General features: G+C 41.4%; 1 protein-coding gene across 1 annotated transcript in view; it reads left to right on the forward strand.

Moving 5' to 3' along the window:
• LOC120568208 (contactin-associated protein-like 4) overlaps positions 1-20,101 on the forward strand; it is a 207,526-nt gene that overhangs the window by 66,105 nt on the left and 121,320 nt on the right. The window contains exon 4 of the mRNA XM_039815567.1: positions 13,906-14,053. Within this exon, the coding sequence (XP_039671501.1) occupies positions 13,906-14,053 (148 nt within the window). The remainder of the gene's footprint in view (positions 1-13,905; positions 14,054-20,101) is intronic.

The following is a 20,101-nucleotide window of genomic DNA, read 5'->3' on the forward strand; positions in this document are numbered from 1 at the left end:
AATCTTTTCAGAATACGAATCATCTACAGTCTGTTGCTAGATAACATAACAGTGTAAAGTCTTTTGTTACATTTGCTGAAACTGTCACTATATCCTGACAGAATTGAATTTCAGAATTGAAATAGGCAATGCAGTAACAGAACCTTGATTCATATTTTATCCGTGCTGCCTAGTTTTACAGTTTGACCGCAGTTCACGAGCAGTCTTTGACACTGCGTAAGAGACTCCTCGGCTCTGATTGGTTGTTTTCCTCATGCCATTAGGAGCACCACCAGGAGGAGGCAGAGGAACGTGACTTTTTGTCTAATACTGTCAGGATTTAGCAATAGTTTGAGCAAATATGACAAAAAGTTATTTTTTATGAAGGTTACCAACTGTAGCTTTAACAGAATGGGGTGAAATTGTGTACCATATTACCATTGCTGGCTGTTTTTTAACATGTGTGGTGTGGCCTTGGCCATCACACTCCACATTTAGTCATTTCAATTTTTTTTTTTTCATAAATCAATGCTACTGGTAACATCTGTCTGTGGGTTTCAAATATATTTTTAACAGTGACGAGGCAATTTTGTCTGACTTTGTCAAATGTAAATAGCTCAATGAAATATTTTCAAAATTCAAATGTTTTCAAATTTCATTTATTTTTTCTTCATTTCCTGAAAAGCAACAGTTTTGGACATACGAGGTTTTCGCCCGACAGCGACCACAGGCGTGTTATGTCCATCCCTTTATTTTCGTGGCTATGCTTTAGTTCTTTTGGTCTTGAATAGACTCTATTTCCTCTCAGGGATCAATAAACATCATGGTATTTTGTTTTGTGTGATTCACATGAAGTGATGGAGTGTCAAGCAGTGCTACGTGGCTCCGTCTACCCTGCAGATAAACGGAGTCATCATCAGTTTATCTCTTCATTTATAATGCATGAACCGAGGTGAAAGCGGCGCTGACTCGGCAGACCCGTTGACAAATCACTTCAGCTGCGGATCACGAACACAGGCGCAGTCAAGTGGCACAATTTTGTTTCATTTATTTATTCTTGTCTGGTACTTGGTGTCATTTCTCTCTCTCTCTTGCTCTCTCTTTCTCTCGCTCTCTCTCTCTGACTTTTTCGCGGGGTAAACATGTTGATTTCATCCATCGTTGCTACTGTCGGCACAAATGTTTGAAAGATGTTAAAGAACGGGATCAGAGACAAAGTGACACACACTGTCGTTCCCTATATGTTGGGTGGCACCAATACTTTTGATGGGAAACTCTACTCATAGTTATTACATTATTATTAATATTATAAAGAAATATAAGACAAGTATATTACTCATACATACACATACTGTACACTGTATGCAAGCTTTGTTATAAGACGGGGAACCCATGCACGATTGGATTTCTTGCAAAACATACGCAGTTTTTGAATGAATTGTAAAATTATAGAAACGTCAAATGTATTTGAATATTTCAAAACTCATACAGTTAAATTAGTCGCTATAAGTGTTGCAGCAGCCTTTAATTTGGGTTTACAACTTGTATTTGCATGTGAATATACACATCCTCTGACTACGTAGACACATATTTTCTTTGCACAATCAAGTTCAAATGTATTTTTCTCATACAGAAGCAGTTTACAGTGCACTACACATTCAAACTTTCTGCAGGAGGAAAGCTTTTGAGTTTGCTCACATGTTGACCTGACACTCTGAGAACCTTTCTGAGTATCTCAGCCTGTAAAGTAGAGGCTGAGACATGAAGACATTTAAGTCACATCCAACCAGTGAGATTTATAAACCTGCCTGTTTTCCCAGTGAAAAGCATCCAGTCAGAGCGCTGTCCTTTCTCGCCAACCTGTTCTTACTTGGTCAGTGGCTGTCAGCATCAGATACCGACGCAAAAATCACCCTTTAGCAGCTGTATGGAACGCACCGGGCAGAGAAGCAGCTCAGCATTTCTGTAAGATGACTTAGTATTAAGAGCAAACAGTAGAGAGTAGTATGAAAGACCAAAGATATTCATAAGGAGGTTGGTTGGGGGAGAGGAGGGGTCAAACAGCACAGGACTTTCACCCAGGAGACCGGGGTTCTTGTCCCGTGTGTCACTGAAACGTTCATTTCATAACCCCACCCACCATCTTTTCCTAAGCTAGTCTATAGCTGGCGCGAGTCCTGAGAGCGCCAAATAGTGACGCCAAAGGGCTAGATGTTAAAGGTCCCATGGCATGAAAATTTCACTTTATGAGGTTTTTTAACATTAATATGAGTTCCCCCAGCCTGCCTATGGTCCCCCAGTGGCTAGAAATGGTGATAGGTGTAAACCGAGCCCTGGGTATCCTGCTCTGCCTTTGAGAAAATGAAAGCTCAGATGAGCTGTTCTGGAATCTTGCTCGTTATGAGGTCATAAGGGGAAAGGTTACCTCCCCTTTCTCTGCTTTGCCTGCCCACAGAATTTAGCCAACCCATGAGAGAGAGACATCATGGCTTTCAAACGAGAAAAGTGGCAGTTGGTCAAGGCCACACCCCCACCCTCCACCTTGCCCCCCCCTCTCTCCTCCTCAATAGCTAAAGACACAAAAATGTCATGTTCTGAGGAAAGCTCATTGTGGGACTGGCTCTAGTGGCTGGAATTCTGCACCAAGGCTGAATTTCAGGAAAGAGACTTCAGATACAGTATTAGGGGACCACTAAGGTCTATATAAAAGAGACTTCAGATACAGTATTAGGGGACCACTAAGGTCTATATAAAAGAGACTTCAGATACAGTATTAGGGGACCACTAAGGTCTATATAAAAGAGACTTCAGATACAGTATTAGGGGACCACTAAGGTCTATATAAAAGCATCCAAAGAGCACCATGTCATCGGACCTTTAAAGGAGACTTTTTCTACAGTAACAAATGCCAAAGGCACCTGACCAAGCGTTGCTTTTTGACGCTCTGGGAGTGAGAATGTGTTGTTATCCCGTGTACTGCCAACGCCTTTACTTTTACCTGAGTATAATCTTTAGCAATGGTGTTTCTGCATTAGCAGGTCATTTTAGAACTTTTCCCACCACTGATCACATGCAGTGTTGGGAGTAACGCGTTACAAAAGTAACGCGATTACAGTAATTTATTCCTTTTTGCTGCAACGCAGTAATATAACGCATTACTAATTAAATTTTGGTAATATTATCACCCGTTACAATCTCAGTAACGCGAGTTACAACGCATTTTAACGCAACATTTTTTAAGAATTTCACAGGAAAAAAAGCCGTGAGTATTATTTCATAACATCTGTGTCCCAACAGGTGACGGTACGTCAGATCGGACAGCAGTGTGTCCGAGCCGCTGACAGATTTAAACATGATGTTTAGGCTTGCTACACGTAAATCATTGCAGTTTATCAGCCGTGGAGAGTAACTCTGCCTGTAGTGGAATGGCTTGACGACCAAAAACGCTTGTCTTTTACTGTGACCATTTACTGTTCAATATGTTTCTGTCATGAACGGTAATAATTATTACAGTTGCAGTTTTACAAACAAGAAAGTGAGCAACTTAGCTTGACGGACATGTTGCATCCATAGGTTGCATCCATAGATAGTATTTGTTGCATCAACAACATGCATAACAGTTGCATCTCAGTAAGCTAGCAAGAGTACACAAGGTACACAACCGACAACTTCCGTGTAGGCTACTTCAAAATAAAAGCACTTCCTGTGACGGTTCGCAGTAAAACTAAATTACTGTTAAACAAATAAGGTTGTGTACCTTTTCACATATCAGCTGTAAATTAAGTACTGTAAATAATGTAAATAGTAAGTTTTAATCACACTATAATTGACAATTTCCTTTAGACTGTTTTAAACTAAACAACATGAATTTCTTATTCAAGTGCTTTAAACAAACATTTTACAATGCCGTACTTCAATACAACTGTAAGGTACTTTTAATTGAGTATTTTCATTTTCTCCTACTTGCCTATTGTACGTTTTACTTATCTATTTTTTATAGCTTTAGTTACTTTGCATATTCATATTAATTATACAAAATATTATGAATAATCTGTGATGTATGAAAGTGGATAAAGATGAGACTTTATTGATCCAGTGGTGAAATTCACAAGCTACCTACCAAGTCAAACTTCCGCTGTTATTTTGGTGAAAGTAACTCAAAAGTAATGCAAAAGTAGTGTAACACATTACAATTCAGAGACAGTAATATTGTAATATAACTAATTACTCTCAAATGACAGTAACTAGTAATCTATAATGTATTACATTTTAGAAGTAACTTGCCCAACACTGATCACGTGTAACAACATGGCAGAAACGCAGTCCAACATAGCGGTGAAAGTGAAAACGCTCAGCTGTTCTGTGTAGAGCTGATTCATGAAGGAATCAGTGCGAGGCATCACCTCCCACCTCCTGGTACACCGCACTCTTCTTCAGTGTTCCCCCGTCGCACAAGTGCCGCGTTGGGCTTGTATTTGTCCCGCTGTGGTGTTGCTACGTGGCTCAGTATGCAGACTCAGGAATACTGTGTAGTTCTGTTTGCGTAGAAAGCAAACCCAGTGAAGAATCCTGTCAGCACAGAGTAGTCTATATCGACGACGTTTCATTTCTGGGATAGTTCCGGTGCCGAAGGAAATTCCGCCGGATGCATTTGTTTTCGACCGATGTCCGTCCCCTTTGTGAGGACTATGGTTAACTGCTCCTCAGATCTCTGCAGGGTAAATCCAGACAGCTAGCTAGACTATCTGTCCAATCGGAGTTTTCTGTTACACGACTAAAACTACTTTTGAACGTACACCAAAACAAGTTCCTTCCCGAGGCTATTTTGCAGAAGCACCGTTCCCCCTTTTCGGAGCTCAGCGCCACCCAAGACGATTGTGATTTGCTTTAAAAAGAAATGCCAATAAACCAGAGCAGGTTTTTCTCCCATCCCGGAATGCTGTGTGGACTAGCCAGACCCTCCTCCGCAGCGCTGTGGAGGAAGGTCTGGCAAAGCGAGACTAGCTCAGAGAGGCACAGTTCACCCGCATGTTTCCAGTGAGCCTTATACAACGTGTGGGTATTACACACCGTGAGCATGGACATTTATCCAGCATAAAGCCACATGTGTTCCGGCGGTGCAGAGAGAAGCTTTTGATTACAAGTCGTGCCAAGGCAGTTTCTGCACATGGAGGGAATCCAGCTAATCTGAGCACCGAGGGAGAGGAGAGAAAAAACGGCCCAACATGTTTTTAATGGCTTAAAAACATGTTGATCTGACGCTCTGCATTAAACTGAGCACGATGCCAGTCACATTTCAAAGTGTTTCCCGGCGTCTGTGCATTCGTTGGCCGAGCTTACCGAGTCCGTCAGAGGAGAAAGTTGAAGGCAGAGCTGCTGAATCAACCACAACACATTTTCTACTCTTCTTCTGCTTTCAGCGTAGAGGCCTGAAGACCAGGAGAGAAATATGCTGTTTTCTCTTTTCCTCTTTCTCTTGGTCCTCTTTTTTTTCTTCTTCCAAAAGCCTGTGGGTGCTTGGAAATATAGCAATCCATCTTTTCTTTATAGTCTCTCTCCTCTTTTTCGGTTTGTTTCCTCCTGTCTGGAGGGCTGGGGGTGAGGACACGAGTGGCCATCTTTTTTTAAAACCTTTTTCCCATTCTTCTCAAATTTCCTCTCTCCCTTTTTATTTCCTCTCCTCATTTTCTGCTGCTTATCTCCCTCTTACTCTCACCATGTGATTTTCTTTTCCTTTCATTTTGTCCCTCGGGCCTTTCCCTTTGATACTCTTTGCTGTATCTCCTCCTTTCTTTTGTCCTCCTTTCTTTTTTATCATTTATTCATTTAACACTTCAAGATCTCTCTCTCTTGTTCTTGGGTGAATATGGGCCCCCTTCCTCCTTGTCGTTCTCGACCATCGATCCTATGTAGAAAATAATACATAAAATATACAAAATGTCACAGGAAGGGGTATCAAAAGTGCTGATATGGTGCATTCAATAAGCAGCTGTAATGTAACTGACAGATTTTCTTTTACCTGTTTTCTGTCGAAAGGTCCTTATGACAGATGCCACAGTATATCTACTAAGATTTGGCTGGACTAAGAGTTCAAATCCCTCAGCATCAATCCGTGGTTCACAACATGGTCCACTAGTGTTGCACGAATTTCATTTGATAAATTTGGTCCTCTTCTTCTTTGAGCATATTCTCCAGCTTCAGGTCTCCCTCTCCCTCTCCCTCTTCCTCTCCCTCTACTTCTGGCTGGGCCTCTGCCTCTGCCTCTTCCTCTACCTCGTCCTCGTCCTCCTTCTCCTCCTCTGTGGATTCCCCCTCTCACTCTCAGTCTTCTTCTTCTGACTCCTTCCATTTTGGTTGAGGGCAGGTGAACTTACCTGCTGCATTTTATATAGTGCTTAAACCTGATTGGTGTGTCTACAATTAAGCAATCATGTGTTTGCGCACCTGGTGGCTGTGTTTAACCAATTGGTTCATGGGTGTGTTCATTTGAAAGCAAGGAAATGACATCATGATAAATATCTGTGTCAAATGCATACAAGTGTGTTTAGTGTTTTGCAAATCACTGTGTGTGATGTTTTGCGAAAAGTGTGAAGCTGACAATGTGCTTACAGTTGTGCAAATCTAGGCCAGTGTTTTGCTCCTTGAGTGTAAGGTTTTGCTAATTGTGGGAAAGTTTTAATTTTAGTGTGTAAGCAATTGTAAAAAACTGTAACATGTCCCCAAACAGCAACCCCAACATATACAATAATAAAATGACAATACAGTTTTTCATGATCACTATGACACTTTTTTCAATACTTTTAACAACTTTCCTAAACTCTTAACACAGTTAGCACAACATCCGTCTGTGTAGGCTATACAATTAACACATTTCTTGTTGCTTTGACACAAAATGCATACAGTTAACACAAATTTTACTTCTTTTACACACAAACTCCACCAAAAGCAAAACAATGGATCTTTACTGCCAAATTTACAAATGCTTTCACACTATATGTCAGAACAGATAACATCATGTTCTAAACCTAACTTATAGGCTAAAGTCAAAGTGAACAGCTGATCATATTGTAAATTGAAACACAAATATACCCCCTGCATTTTATACATGCATTTATTGAGAAACCGCTGATTGAAGTTATGCAAATAGATCGATCACAGCTGATTCCCTTCTAGGAAACACACTCAGGTGTTGAGGTTCTTTCAATCGCATAATCATATGGTAGTACATACAGTAAAAGATGACCTATTTGAACAATATACTGTAGATGAACACAGAAAATAAGAAAAATGCCTTCACGAGGGAGAGGAAGAGGAGTACCAGGACAATTCTGTCTCTGTCTCCTTTGTTTCATAAACCGTACATTCTATAAAACTACTCTGAGATGGGTCAATCATTTTTTGTATTGAATCTCTGCAGCAAAAGAAACAAATTGGTGGCCGGGTTGGGTCAGTGGGTAGAGCAGGCGCACATATACCTGGAGGTTTGTGCCCAGACGCAGAGATCAAGGGTTCAAATCCGACTTGTGACGATTTACTGCATGTCTTCCCCCTCTCTCTCACCTAGCTGTCCTGTCAAATAAAGGTGGAAAAGCCCAAAAAATTATCTTTAAAAGAAATGTACTAAACCCAACAAAACAAAAATGTAGAGAGGCTTCAACAGAAACTGCAGTGCAAAACACACAATCTATGATCAATACAATCACTATTGTCTGTTGTATAAGGGCAGACCTGACTGACACATAAAATAATGCAGTTTCTGTAATTCCATCTGATGTTAGTGTTTTGTATGACATTGTGCTATGATTGACTAAATGTTCCTGTTGGGAGAGAACATGTGTTAGTGTTTTGGAAGAATTATTTGATTTTGAGACATGATTGCATTGTTTTGGTAAACACAGTGTATTGTGTTAGTGAATTATGGATTTTGAAAATCAGTGTTGGAGTTTAGTTTACAATGTGTGATTTTGAGCATGAAATTAACTGTTTTGTCAATCGTGTGTTGTAGGTGCGTTAGTGCGTTAAGAATTTAGGAAAGTTGTTAAAAGTATGAAATAATTGTCATAGCGATCGTGAAAAACTGTAATAACACAAAAAAAAGAAAACATACTTTAATAAAAAAAAATGACATGTTACACAGCCTGTGAATCAATCATCTCCCAGTGTTTCCAGCAGGAAATTGTAAATTTAAATAATCCAGAAATGGCTGCCAGACCTTATAAAATCTCTGGGTTGAACCCCTGATCGTGTGTTTCAACTTCTCAAGTTTCAAGTGTGCCATTACAACCTCAACCCAGCGCCTGTGTGTGGGAGGCATATCTGACTTCCAATTACACAAAATAAGACATCTGGCCAATAGAGATGAAAACGCAATAGCGTCTGATGTGCACCAGATATCGCCATCCCAGCAGGGGTCACACCAAATATTGCAATTTCAGGAGCAGGGCTTATCTCTCTGTCACAGATGCAAGAAAAAGTGTCAAAAATTAAAGACCAAAATTGTATCAACTTTCGGCAAGCCCAGAACATATGATAGAGGGTAGCCGGAGCCTGACAGCATCAGGAGCAAGTTGGACATCTGGATATATCCTGGCAAGCCTACTCCTAGATAGATGAAGCCTGTGGAGCACCTTAAACTGAAGCAAACCATGTCTGATACAAATTGAAGTTGAACGTATTCTCTTAATTGCACTTTGCCAGGAGACATCCAACATTTCAAATCCTAACTCCCCCTCCCACCCTGCCCTAATATGACTAAGTGACGGCGAGGCGATCATCTGGATATCCTCATATAATCTGCTCACTCCTCTTTGATTCAGATCCCCCTCCAACCACTCATCTATCCAGTCATTTGGCAAGAGTAACGGAAAGGAAGGGAAATGTTTCTGAACCTGAAATAATGCGAACTGGGGATAATATACTCAGTTACTAGCCGCTCGAACGACATGAACACACCATCCTTAAAAAGATCCTTCACCCGTTTCAGACCATTCCTGAACCATAACTTAAATGCTGTATCCATGAGTGAGGGTGGAAAGAGTGCGTTGGCTGAGATTGGGAGAGAGGGCATAGCCTCTCTTTGTTTGAAGTGGGTCCTGAATTGGGACCATATTCGAAGTGAACCACTCACAATAAGATTATTTGTGAGGCGCTGCTTACTGAGTGGCAATGGCGCACATACTAAAGAAGGTAGGGACACCGGATGAGTGGAATGTTGTTCCATTTCAACCCATACAGGTTCACCCCCCTCCTAAGACTCAGAGACCCAGTATATCAGTTTATAAATATTAGCTGCCCAGTAATATTGTAAAAGATTCGGCAGTGCTAAGCCTCCCACCTGTTTTTCTCAAGATGTGCCCTCCGTATTCGTGGGATGGTCTTATTCCAGATAAAGGTAGATATAGATTTATCTAGCTCTCTGAAAACAGACTTTGGGATAAAAACAGGTATTGTATGAAATGAGAATAAGAACCTGGGCATAATTATCATCTTGACGGAATTAACCTTGCCAGCAAGCGATATAGGCAGTGCTGACCAACGGATAAGGTCCTGTTTGGCCCTTCCCAGGGCTGGTTTAAAGTTATGCTTGAATAAATCACTGCATTAGCTGGTTGTTGAAATGCCAAGATAGATAAAAGTGTCACAAGTTTCTTTTAGTTGATATGCCTCAAAATACATCTGTCAAGCCTGGTCGTTACAGTATTTCTGAATTGCTAAAACACATTTTTTTAATGTTTCTCTCGCTTTCTCAAAACCTTAAACACAAATCACCAAACTTAAGCTACACTGTAAAAACCTTTGATTTGTCTTGCTATATCAAACAATTGCTTCAGAACTATGTTATCTTTACCCAAAACCAAACACTGTTTTCAGATAGCACACACACACATCCAGCTAATGCATAAACACTACACAGCAGTCATTACACACTACAGAGATAAATGCAAAACACTGCACTCAGGGCAGAGCAGGGGACAAATTATATTTATTATGAAGTACTTTCACAATCCTGCACACATAAATGTAGTCACAAACAAAATATGCAGCAGATCGATAGCAAGCAATGTCTTGGAATCATTCTGCCTCAGCATAATGCCTCTGGGCATGGTCAGGCCACAGGACCTCATCAACGTCACAGGCAATCCTGTCCCTTGCTAAACAACGGGGAAAGAATTCTTTAGCATGCCGAATCCAACCTTGAATCGCTTCCACTCCAATGTTGTCACACGCTGCATTCACTGACTGAATGAGATTTTCCTGTCACAGATGCAGACCTTCCACCTCCATGCAGACAAAAATTCTTCAATGGGATTAAGGAAGGGAGAGTATGGTGGGAGGCACACATTTATAAAACATGGGTTATTTTCAAACTACTCATGAATTCTAGGACCACGGTGAAAGTTCACATTGTCCCAGATTACCACATCCATGGGATGCTCGGCCTGCTCATCACCTCTCTGTTCACGTCTCAGTAGTGCTTCCTGTAGAGCATACAGAAACGTTAGAAGATGGGCAGTGTTGTAAGGCCCTAGAGTTACATGGCGGTGAATAACCCCGTAGCTGCTGATGGCAGCAGCACATATGGTCACGTTGCCACCACGTTGCCCTGGCAACTCTGCAATGGCACGTTGACCAATAATGTTGCGGCCTCTCCTTCTCCTCTTGGTGAGATTGAAGCCAGCTTCATCCAAGAAGATGCACTCATGAGGCCGCTCCGTGGAATCCAGTTGAAACATTCTCTAAAGAAATGAACAAAAATTAATTTTTGAAGTAACGTTAATGACATAGCATTCCAGGCTTCATAACTCTGTATACATGTGCTGCATTACATTCAACACAGTAAAGATGTACAGTAACTCAATAGTGCTGTATAATCTCAGGACATGATTACTTACTTGTACATATTGATATCGTAGCTCTTTTACCCTTTCAGAATTTCTCTCAAACGGTACTCTGTAGGCTTGTTTGAGACTTATCAGGTTGCGTTTCAGGACACGGTCAATTGTGGAGAGACTCACACCGTTGATTCCTTCAAAATTCACGTGGTCTTCCTTAACTCGCTGTTGTATTTCACGCAAACGAATGAGATTATTTTGAAGGACCATATTGACAATAATGGTCTCCTGCTGTTGCGAGAACATACCTCTCCTTCCACTGGCATGTGGCAGTCTTTCAATTCTAGCAAATAAAACCTCTTGTTAGAATTGTACAGACAGGCCTAATGCATTGAAATGTCACCAAATATGTACAATACATAAATACTATTATACAAGTATATCACTGCAAGAAAAGGGCCAATTTCTAGAGATATGTTACAGTAATTTACTGAGACGTTCCACAACTGTACATACTGTACTGTAAGTTTGAGGGACCACAAATGATAGTCCACTTACCTGTTCTCTTCTCTGAATGTCCTGACGATTGGAGGCCACAGAGAACCTGCTTATGTTTGGTTGAACACGCAGTCCTGCTTCCCTCATACTCATTCCATGAACCAGAACATGGTCTATGATTGTTGCTCTAATTTCATTGGAAATGATGGCTCTTGTTCTTCTTCCTCCTCCTCGTCCTCGTCCTTGTCCTCGTCCCCTTCCCCTTCCCCTTCCCCTTCCCCGTCCACTTCCACTTTCACTTTCACTTTCACTTTCACTTCCACTTCCACTTCCACTTCCTCCTTCTCTCCTGCCCTCAATTGTGAAAATCACACATGCCATTTGGATTTGACATGGCTTTATATCCTGATTACCGATTAGGTGCAACACATTACTGATTTGAAACAGGTGTGTTCAATTTTGAGTGCTTGTGTGTTACCGATGACAACAGTGTGTTGCTTGTGTTTCACTTTTGGGGGCTGTGTTGTGCCATTTTGAGTTGAAGTGCACCACAATGTGCTTTGTGAATGACAATGTGTTTACAGTTTTGCACAAAGAGTGATTCCGATTTGCTAGTTGTGTCTAACCACATGAGAAGTGTTTAAAGTTCTGCAAACTGTGTGATTCAATCAATAAAGTGGTTTGTACACTTGCAACTTTGGTTTTGCAAATGGATTTTAGTGTTTTAGCAATTCAGAATTACTGTAACGAGGCCTTTGTCCAAAAATAAACAGTGAAGAGGTTTAAGGAAGTATACATTTTAAGTCAACCAGTTATGTGTTATCAAGGCCAAATCAGCCCAAAACAGAAAGTTTGTCGTAAATTTGCACCTTTGCTGACGGTCTTTGGCTGGTGATTGGAGATATTAAGATCCCCTTTGCTTAAACAAAGTCTTTATCAGGATGGCAGTCCGGATACTGTCAGTCAAACATACCTCTGTATACGGGATGTGGGAAACCACGTCACTCCGCGCTGTCACATCTTCGGGTTGCGTGCTTCAGGTTTTTCATTATGAAATCCTTGGCCTGTCTTGGGTCTTTAAAGCTAGTACACACGCCATCCGGCGGCGTTATCCTCAGCTCCGCTGGGTACCACAGGCTGTAGCGGATTCCCTCACAGCTAGGGTCGAGAACCCTTTTTCAATTATGTAAGCACATATGTAATCTGAAAACTGCTGCCCTGATTAAAAAAACAATGCAACTGATCTGAGATGGTATTCTGTCTGCGATGGAGTGGAATGGAAATTTCTAAGTGACCCCAAACCTTTGACCGGTAGTGTAAGTGCACAATATAATAATCAATAAATAATATAAATGAGACCATACGTAAACAACATACAATATGTGGCTCCTACATTTACAATAGTAAATCTGCGTTCTTACTGTTTTTCAGAAAGTAATGGAGGTGAAAGCAATGGAAACATTCATTTATATTTAGAGATGATGCAGACATCCGATGTGATGACGAAAACTTACCACATGATGCTGGAGAGAGGCAGGATTAGTCACACTATTCTTTGTTACTGTTATGCACCTTTAGTTTTTTTTCCAGTAATTCCATAAATTACTAGAGACAAAATACTATATTGAAGCAAACTGCTGATTTTCATTCCTTCTTGTTTACCTTACGTAAAAATTGGTATATTATAAAATCTATATTTTTTCTTTAAAGAAACTATTGAGTAGTGTGAAGTCACTTCAATTGTTCAATTGAAAAGTTTGTATTTTGTGTATTGGTGTTTGGTGCTAGTGTTTGTACTCTCAGTGTGTTCTGAGTGACAGCGTGTGTGTGTGTGTGTGTGTGTGTTATCTCAGTGAGGATTGTTCTGAGTGTATGGCTGCACTGAGCCTGTTCTGAGACGTGTGTTAAGAGTTGTGTTGCTGTGAATGAGTTGTGCAGGTGATGTGAACTGTTTAGCTCAGGTGACTGGTGGTCATGCAGACTGACTGTGGCTTGAGTTTTGCGCATCTGGCTTCAGTTGTGCCCAGTGTCGTTTAGCAATCGAAAAAAAACTGTAAGATCACATGGTTCAAAATAATAGCCATTATCCCAAAACCATTTACTATGCAGATCCTCTGGCTAAGGTAATAGGCAATGAGAAAGTTAAAAAAGTCTCCAAGGGGTGGTGATCTGAAGATAAAACACCTCCAATGTGAAACATGTTGGGTATATAATAATATATAATGTATCAGCTGATGGTTGAAATGAGGGATATTTGGAAGCCCATTTCCACCAGTAAAAGAAAATATTTTAAGATAAAAGTTAGCCATGCTTGATGATAAAAAATGAAATGATGAGTTTAAAAAGTCAAAATTTTTGACCTACTCAGTCAAGATAAGTTCACCTTTTATGTTGCTTTCAGTTCATCTTTCCTTTGCCTATTATATAGATATATATCTATATTTAACAAAGTCTGGTTTGATTTGAACTAAAACCAGCCGCAGAAAAGTTGTGCTGAACTCTACACTGTATATCTTTTTTCCAGGTAACACTAACTCAGAAACATGATGAACAATTCCTTGTGTGTGTGTGTGTGTGTGTGTGTGTGTGTTTTCAGTCTTTTCCAGGGAACAGTAATGCAGACAGCGTGGTTCAGTACAAACTGCAGCAGCCGGCGATCGCTCGCTTCCTCCGCCTCATTCCTCTGGACTGGAACCCCAGCGGGAGGATCGGACTCCGACTGGAGACCTACGGATGTCCTTATAGTAAGCCTCGATGTCCTCGCAGACAAAGGAGTGGAAGCGCTGCTGGCTCTTTCTTGTATTGTATTCACTTATTCATTCAACCTCTATTGATCCTGGAGAGATCATTGAGGGGAGACCCTCATTTTCAACGTCGTCAAGTCAGATTACAAAGACAAATACAGAACAACGGCACAGAAAGCACAATCATAAGAAACATAGAAGGGCAATAAAACATTCAGATTTGGAAAATGATTTGATAACTGCATTAATAGGGATGCAGATGGAAATAAAGTTATGTGAAGCAGTTACAAGTAGAAGTTTGCAGGTTTAAAACCAGATTTCTAAATTGTCCAAGAGGCACAATTGAGTTGATTTTAAGAAAGTGCTGTAATTTGTTCCAGGAGTCGGGTGCTCTGAAACTAAAAGCAGTTTAAAGCAGCACTTACAGGTAGGGATGTACCGAATCCAGATTTTTGGTGTTCAGCCGAATACCGAATCCACTGGTTAAGAATCTGCCAAATCCGAAACCCAATACCGAATCCTCCTCCCATCCTCAGTCCATTAACACAGTAGACACATTAATGAAGTAAACAAATGAGAATGACAAAACAAATTCCATTTTCACTTTCTCACAGCCTACTGCATTGAACGCTCCACCTACGTAATCAACGGCGGCGTCATTACAGCGACCAGCGTAGAGCGTGTAGTGCAAGCGTAGGGTTCGGTTCGGTGGAAAAAAATTCTAAGGTTCGGCAAAAACCAAAGCCCGTCAAAAAGCCCAATATTCAGCCCAATCCAAAGCCCAATCCTGGACTCGGTGCATCCCTACTTACAAGTGGTCTTTGGATAGTGTGGGTGTACTGTGTTTATTTCATCCTGTGAATGGGCTCAGTGCATGAGTGGAACCTGGTCTCAATCTAACAAAATGTAAAAAAATACATGTCTCCTTCAAAACAGGGCCCTCCGTAGTTCTCTCTAGTCTTAATTGGACTGCCTGGACTCTCTGGAGATGTCAGACTGTGGACACTGGTTGCAGTAACTTCATCTAAATGACCTGCTTTTTGTTTATTCATCTCCAGGGAAATTTACTTTGTATGGAGGATTTAACAATGGCAAATTACTACAACTGAGTAATCAGAGAGAGTCAACATCTCACCAATCAATATGCAACACAATTCATTTGGTGCAAAAGAAAAGAGACACTCATTACACATCACAGCAATTAAATTGCTTGTGATTTCCCACAGACATAAAGGACGACAAATGCCCCCCCTACGCCGCCTTTTCTTGAAAGTATTTCCATATTTCACAACTGATTTACACTTTCACCTTTGATATTAACTGTGAAAATAACACGTATCCAGCAAAACATAATGTGTTAACAGTTTATTTTTCATTTCTCAGATCATAAGCAACACGAACTGAACACACACATCCCACAAAACCATAGGTTTTGACTTTTCCCCATTCTTTTTTTTTTTTTTTATATATATATATTTTTTAAGTTAAGCTACAAATGGCAGTTTTCTTATTTGAATCAATAAACATATCAGATGAATTCTCCTTTCAAAAAATGACAAACATCAATGTCACTGCCGGTCTCTTTTCCGCCTTAAAAACATGTTGTAGTTTCACGTTCTCAGTGTTTGTATCTCCTGTGAGTTTAGGATGAGCATGGCTTCATGTACATGAAGTCCTCACTGATTTATGACTCCTCTTCATCTACTTCATCATCTTCACGGCTCAGTTGAAGAAGCAGGTGTTTGTAATATTTTGTCCTCTCAGGATAAACTCCCTGCTGTGTCTTTGTAATGTTTGTTCACTATATTATTGTCCCTCATAAAGGACACCGCAGTTATGAATATAAAAAAAACTCCACACATTTACAAATACATTTATCAAACACTAAATATTAATGTGCAAAAGTGATCTCCATATGAACTAATATGACGTGTCTGTGTTGTATTCTACAGTATCCCCACCCGTTAGCTTCTGTTTTATTCGGTTTCTCCTTCCATCTGTGAGGCTGTAGTCAGACTGGTAGCTTTAAAAATAAAAGAATTTCTGCTACTGTCATGATACAACATACATACGCGTTGATAGATTTATGTACATTTACTGTAAAAAATAAAACATACAACACGTAGCATCAACACAATTATCACAGTAAGTTAAGTGAAAACTAGGGCTGGGTACCGAATCCAATACTTTTTAGGCACCGACCGAAATGCCTCTAAAGTATCGAAAAATGCCTCGTCATTCAATACCCAATTTCAATACCTAAGGAGTAGATCTCATCAGCGTCAGTGAGCCAATAAGCATGCAGCATGATCTAATAATGTCTGTGATTGGTTGTCTAACGTTAGACGTCGTAGAGACACGCAGGAAAAACTCAAAATAATTCAAAAGATTTGTGCCGTAATGTTGTAATTTCTTTTGGTTTTATAAAATTGGTAGCGAAAAAAGTATTGTTTAGGAACCTGTATCAAAGTCACGGTATTGGTATCAGTAAAGGTATTACTTTTTTTTTTTTTTAATGATACCCAGCCGTAGTAAAAACATGTCTTGATTTCATAAGTCATCAGCTTTATGTAGCCTACAGCTTAATATTTCGCAGGATAAGGAGTCATATTGCTATACCACTCGATACCCGCATGTTAGTGTTCCATACATTCATGTGGCCTAAAAGGTGCACAACACCCAATACCTGAAAGCTCTAAATGCTTGATACATGTAGAGGTCCAGACTATGCTGAGGCAACATAACACTGGAACTGGCACTAATTCATCATATTCCTTCACCAAGTGGAAAGATGATTTATGATTAAAAGCATTTTGTGTCCCTTACTGTACAATTGCTGTTTGCTGCTGTCCCCTCTGGAAGAAGATGGATTATGAGAAACATTTAAAAGATGGATTTTGATAAATACCCTGTGGTGGTCTGGAAATATTCTCAAGTTATTTAAGGCGACGGCAGATATATTAGTGTAATATGTTTATCAGCCAGCGTGACGGTTGGCAGAGGAGACGTATTGTTTTCCTAGTGTGGCGTTCCTGAACTAATGTTGCATGCACAGCAGAATCCTCTGAGGAAAAACAAATGTAATATAGTGAAGGGAGCTGAAATATAGCTGTTAGCAGCAAACAGTTTACCACAGTGGGACAATTGTATTGTTGGTAATATTCTGTGATTGAGGCATGCAACAAAACATTTCATGACTTGTCTCGGCAGACATTTCATGCTTAATCAATCAAATCTATAAAAATGGATAAAAACGCAACATCGGCGATACATACTGAACAAACAGCACAGACATAACACCACTGCTGTCAGTCATACATGCACATATGCCCCCAATCAAAAAAATTAATTGTTAAACCAAAAAGTATTAGTGAAAGGTTGATATACATATTATTTTTTTACAGAGCTACAGATTAAATGATAGTATGAGGGCAAAGTTAAGGTCATGAAGAGTTTTTAATATAGACATTTTGCGTTTTTTGTGTTAAATAGTTCTTTTCTGGTCAGTAAACACATATAGAGATAAAGCTTTTATTCTGAAGGATTTAAGCTGGAAGTCATCTATTTCGACCTCACTCAGACCGTCACCACGGTCTTACCTCGAATGATGCAATCCTTCAACCTATCCTCGAGATATTATATCAACAAAGTCATGTGACTGACCTTAGGAGGCTGTTGTTTGTTGCTTACTGATCTTTACTGATTTTTTCTGTTTCAATTAGTGCTGTTAACTTGTGTTCCCCGTTTTCCCTGTTGGTGCCTCGGGTCGACTTGTTTGTGGTTTTTCTTTCCCTGTTTGTAAGATACATTGGGAATTTGAGTTTCTCATTTAATGAGACTGCTTAGTTTGCAGCTAGCCTACTTAGTTAATTGAAACATACTGTGTGTGTATTGCCCTTAGTCCCTGTTCGCAGTGTCTGGGTACCTGATTTCCTCCCTCTTTTTTGCCGTTGAGAAGTGTGTTGCATTTCTTTTCTGCTCTACTTTTAAGTTTTTTGTTACCCTTTTTCCAGCTATCCGTAGCTGTTAGGCTTTAGGTTTGTTTTTTGTTCTCAAAAATTACGCATAACAAAGTGACGGCGTCATACTCGTGCCATTGTTGCCGGGGAGTCATGGCTGCCCGTGATGGTCATTGTGAATGTCCCTCTTGTTTGGGTGTGGCTCATTTATTGGAGGACATTGAGAACCGAGCGCATCCTGAGAGCCCGATGTGCAGAGAAATCTGTTCAGGCTTCAGCAGTGCAGCCTTCACAGGATGACGTGGGACACAGAAGCGCAGATGTGAGCACTCTCCTGACCATAGACAGGGGCAGGGCTTGGGTGCACAATATGTTCCCCGACCTTCTCATAGCTCGATTCGGTCCACGAGGGTTCTGGGTGACCAGTATCAGCAACTGGACTCTCTGTCACAGATCCTGACTGCCTGTTTGTCTGATAGGTTAGGTAAGATTGAGGCTCAGCGTTCTGTGGCGAGAACCATGTCAGAGCCAGGACCCTCAAGGGATTCCTCCCCTGACGGGTTGCCCTCCTATCAGCAGGATGATTGTGATCACCCTGACACCCTCTCCCTTAATGCCCCGGCCTCCCCTTTTGGGAGTAGTGGGCAGGCTGAGGATGTAGCTTAGTCTGAACAGTTTGACTCCTCGCGGTTTGGTGGGCTGTCCATTTTGTCCAACACAGGTGACAGTGAGCCCTCACCCATTGATATTATCTCCAAGGTCATGAGTTCGTCAAAAATTGTGGGTCTTGATGTTCCGACTGTGCCCCCTGCTCCGGTGGATGGAGTGTGGGCGGGCATCTCCCAGTCCCAGCAATTGGTGTTGGTTCCTGTGGCTGGGGATTATTTGCAGATGCTCAGAAAGGCATGGAGCACCCTTAGTGGGGCCCCTCAATTCAATGCAGGCTGCCGGAGATTGGCTAAAGTACAATATGCTCCCGGCACTGGTATGGGGGCTATGCCTCCCGTTGAATGGGAAATGGCGGCTTTGACGTCTCTGGGTCCGGAGCGTGTGACACTTACTCTACGCTGTCCGGTTAAAGAGTGCGATAAGACTGACTGTCTGGTGTGTCGGACCTACAATGCAGCCACACGAGTGGCTCGTTCTGGTAACGCGCTTGCCATTTTGTTGGCGGCCCTTAGGAAGACTGTCAATCAGGGATACCATGAATTTCATAGATTCTGCCCTTGTTACCCATTCTCAGCTAACAAGAGACATTGGGTCTACTATGTCATCGGCCGTGATGTCACAGCAGCAGGTTTGGTTAGCGCAAACGTCTCTGCCGGAGTATATCCGGAAAGACCTTGTGAATATGCCGATTGTTCCAGGGCAGGTTTTTATAAAACTAGGTATTGTGTCCAACGCACTTTTGGCAGAGCTGCTGTTGCCAGGTATAAGCTCAGGGGATCCCAGCCTCCGCAAAAACCCGCTTGGCGGTATGGCAGGCAGCAGAATGTGGCATTCTCGCCCCCTGATGGTGGTTACAGACAGCCATCCCAACACCGGAAAGGGTTTCGGCTCCACCCCCAGCCAGAGGTGCACCCCCAGCGGAAACGCCCCCTCCCCCCCCAGAGGTTCAGGGCCTCATGGGGGTAACCTTTAGAGGTATGGGGGTAGTCGCTGGAACTCATCCCTATGCCTGGACATCTGGGTGAGAATAGTTTCAGACCCATGGGTACTGGCTACTGTATCAAACAGAGAAAAGGAGATTTTGATCCTTCTGCAGAAGGATGCAATCGTGAAAGTCGATCCTAGAAAACAGCTCGCTGGCTTTTATTCCACGTATTTCGTATGCGCCCCATCTTGGACCTAAGGCGGTTAAACACCTTCATGAAGGTTCTGCCTTTCAAAATGCTGAACACAAGTCAGTTCTTGGAATCCATAGAAAGAGGAGAGTGGTTCACCTCCATAGATCTGAAGGATGCATACTTTCACATGCCCATCTGCCCAGACCACTGGCCTTTCCTTCCAGGGACAAGTGTTTGGCCTGTCCCTCTCCCCAAGGGTGTTTACCCGGGTGGTAGGAGCTGCCTTGTCTCCACTTCTACTG

This window comes from Perca fluviatilis, chromosome 11 (assembly GCF_010015445.1).
Source record: "Perca fluviatilis chromosome 11, GENO_Pfluv_1.0, whole genome shotgun sequence".
NCBI classification, from domain to species: domain Eukaryota; kingdom Metazoa; phylum Chordata; class Actinopteri; order Perciformes; family Percidae; genus Perca; species Perca fluviatilis.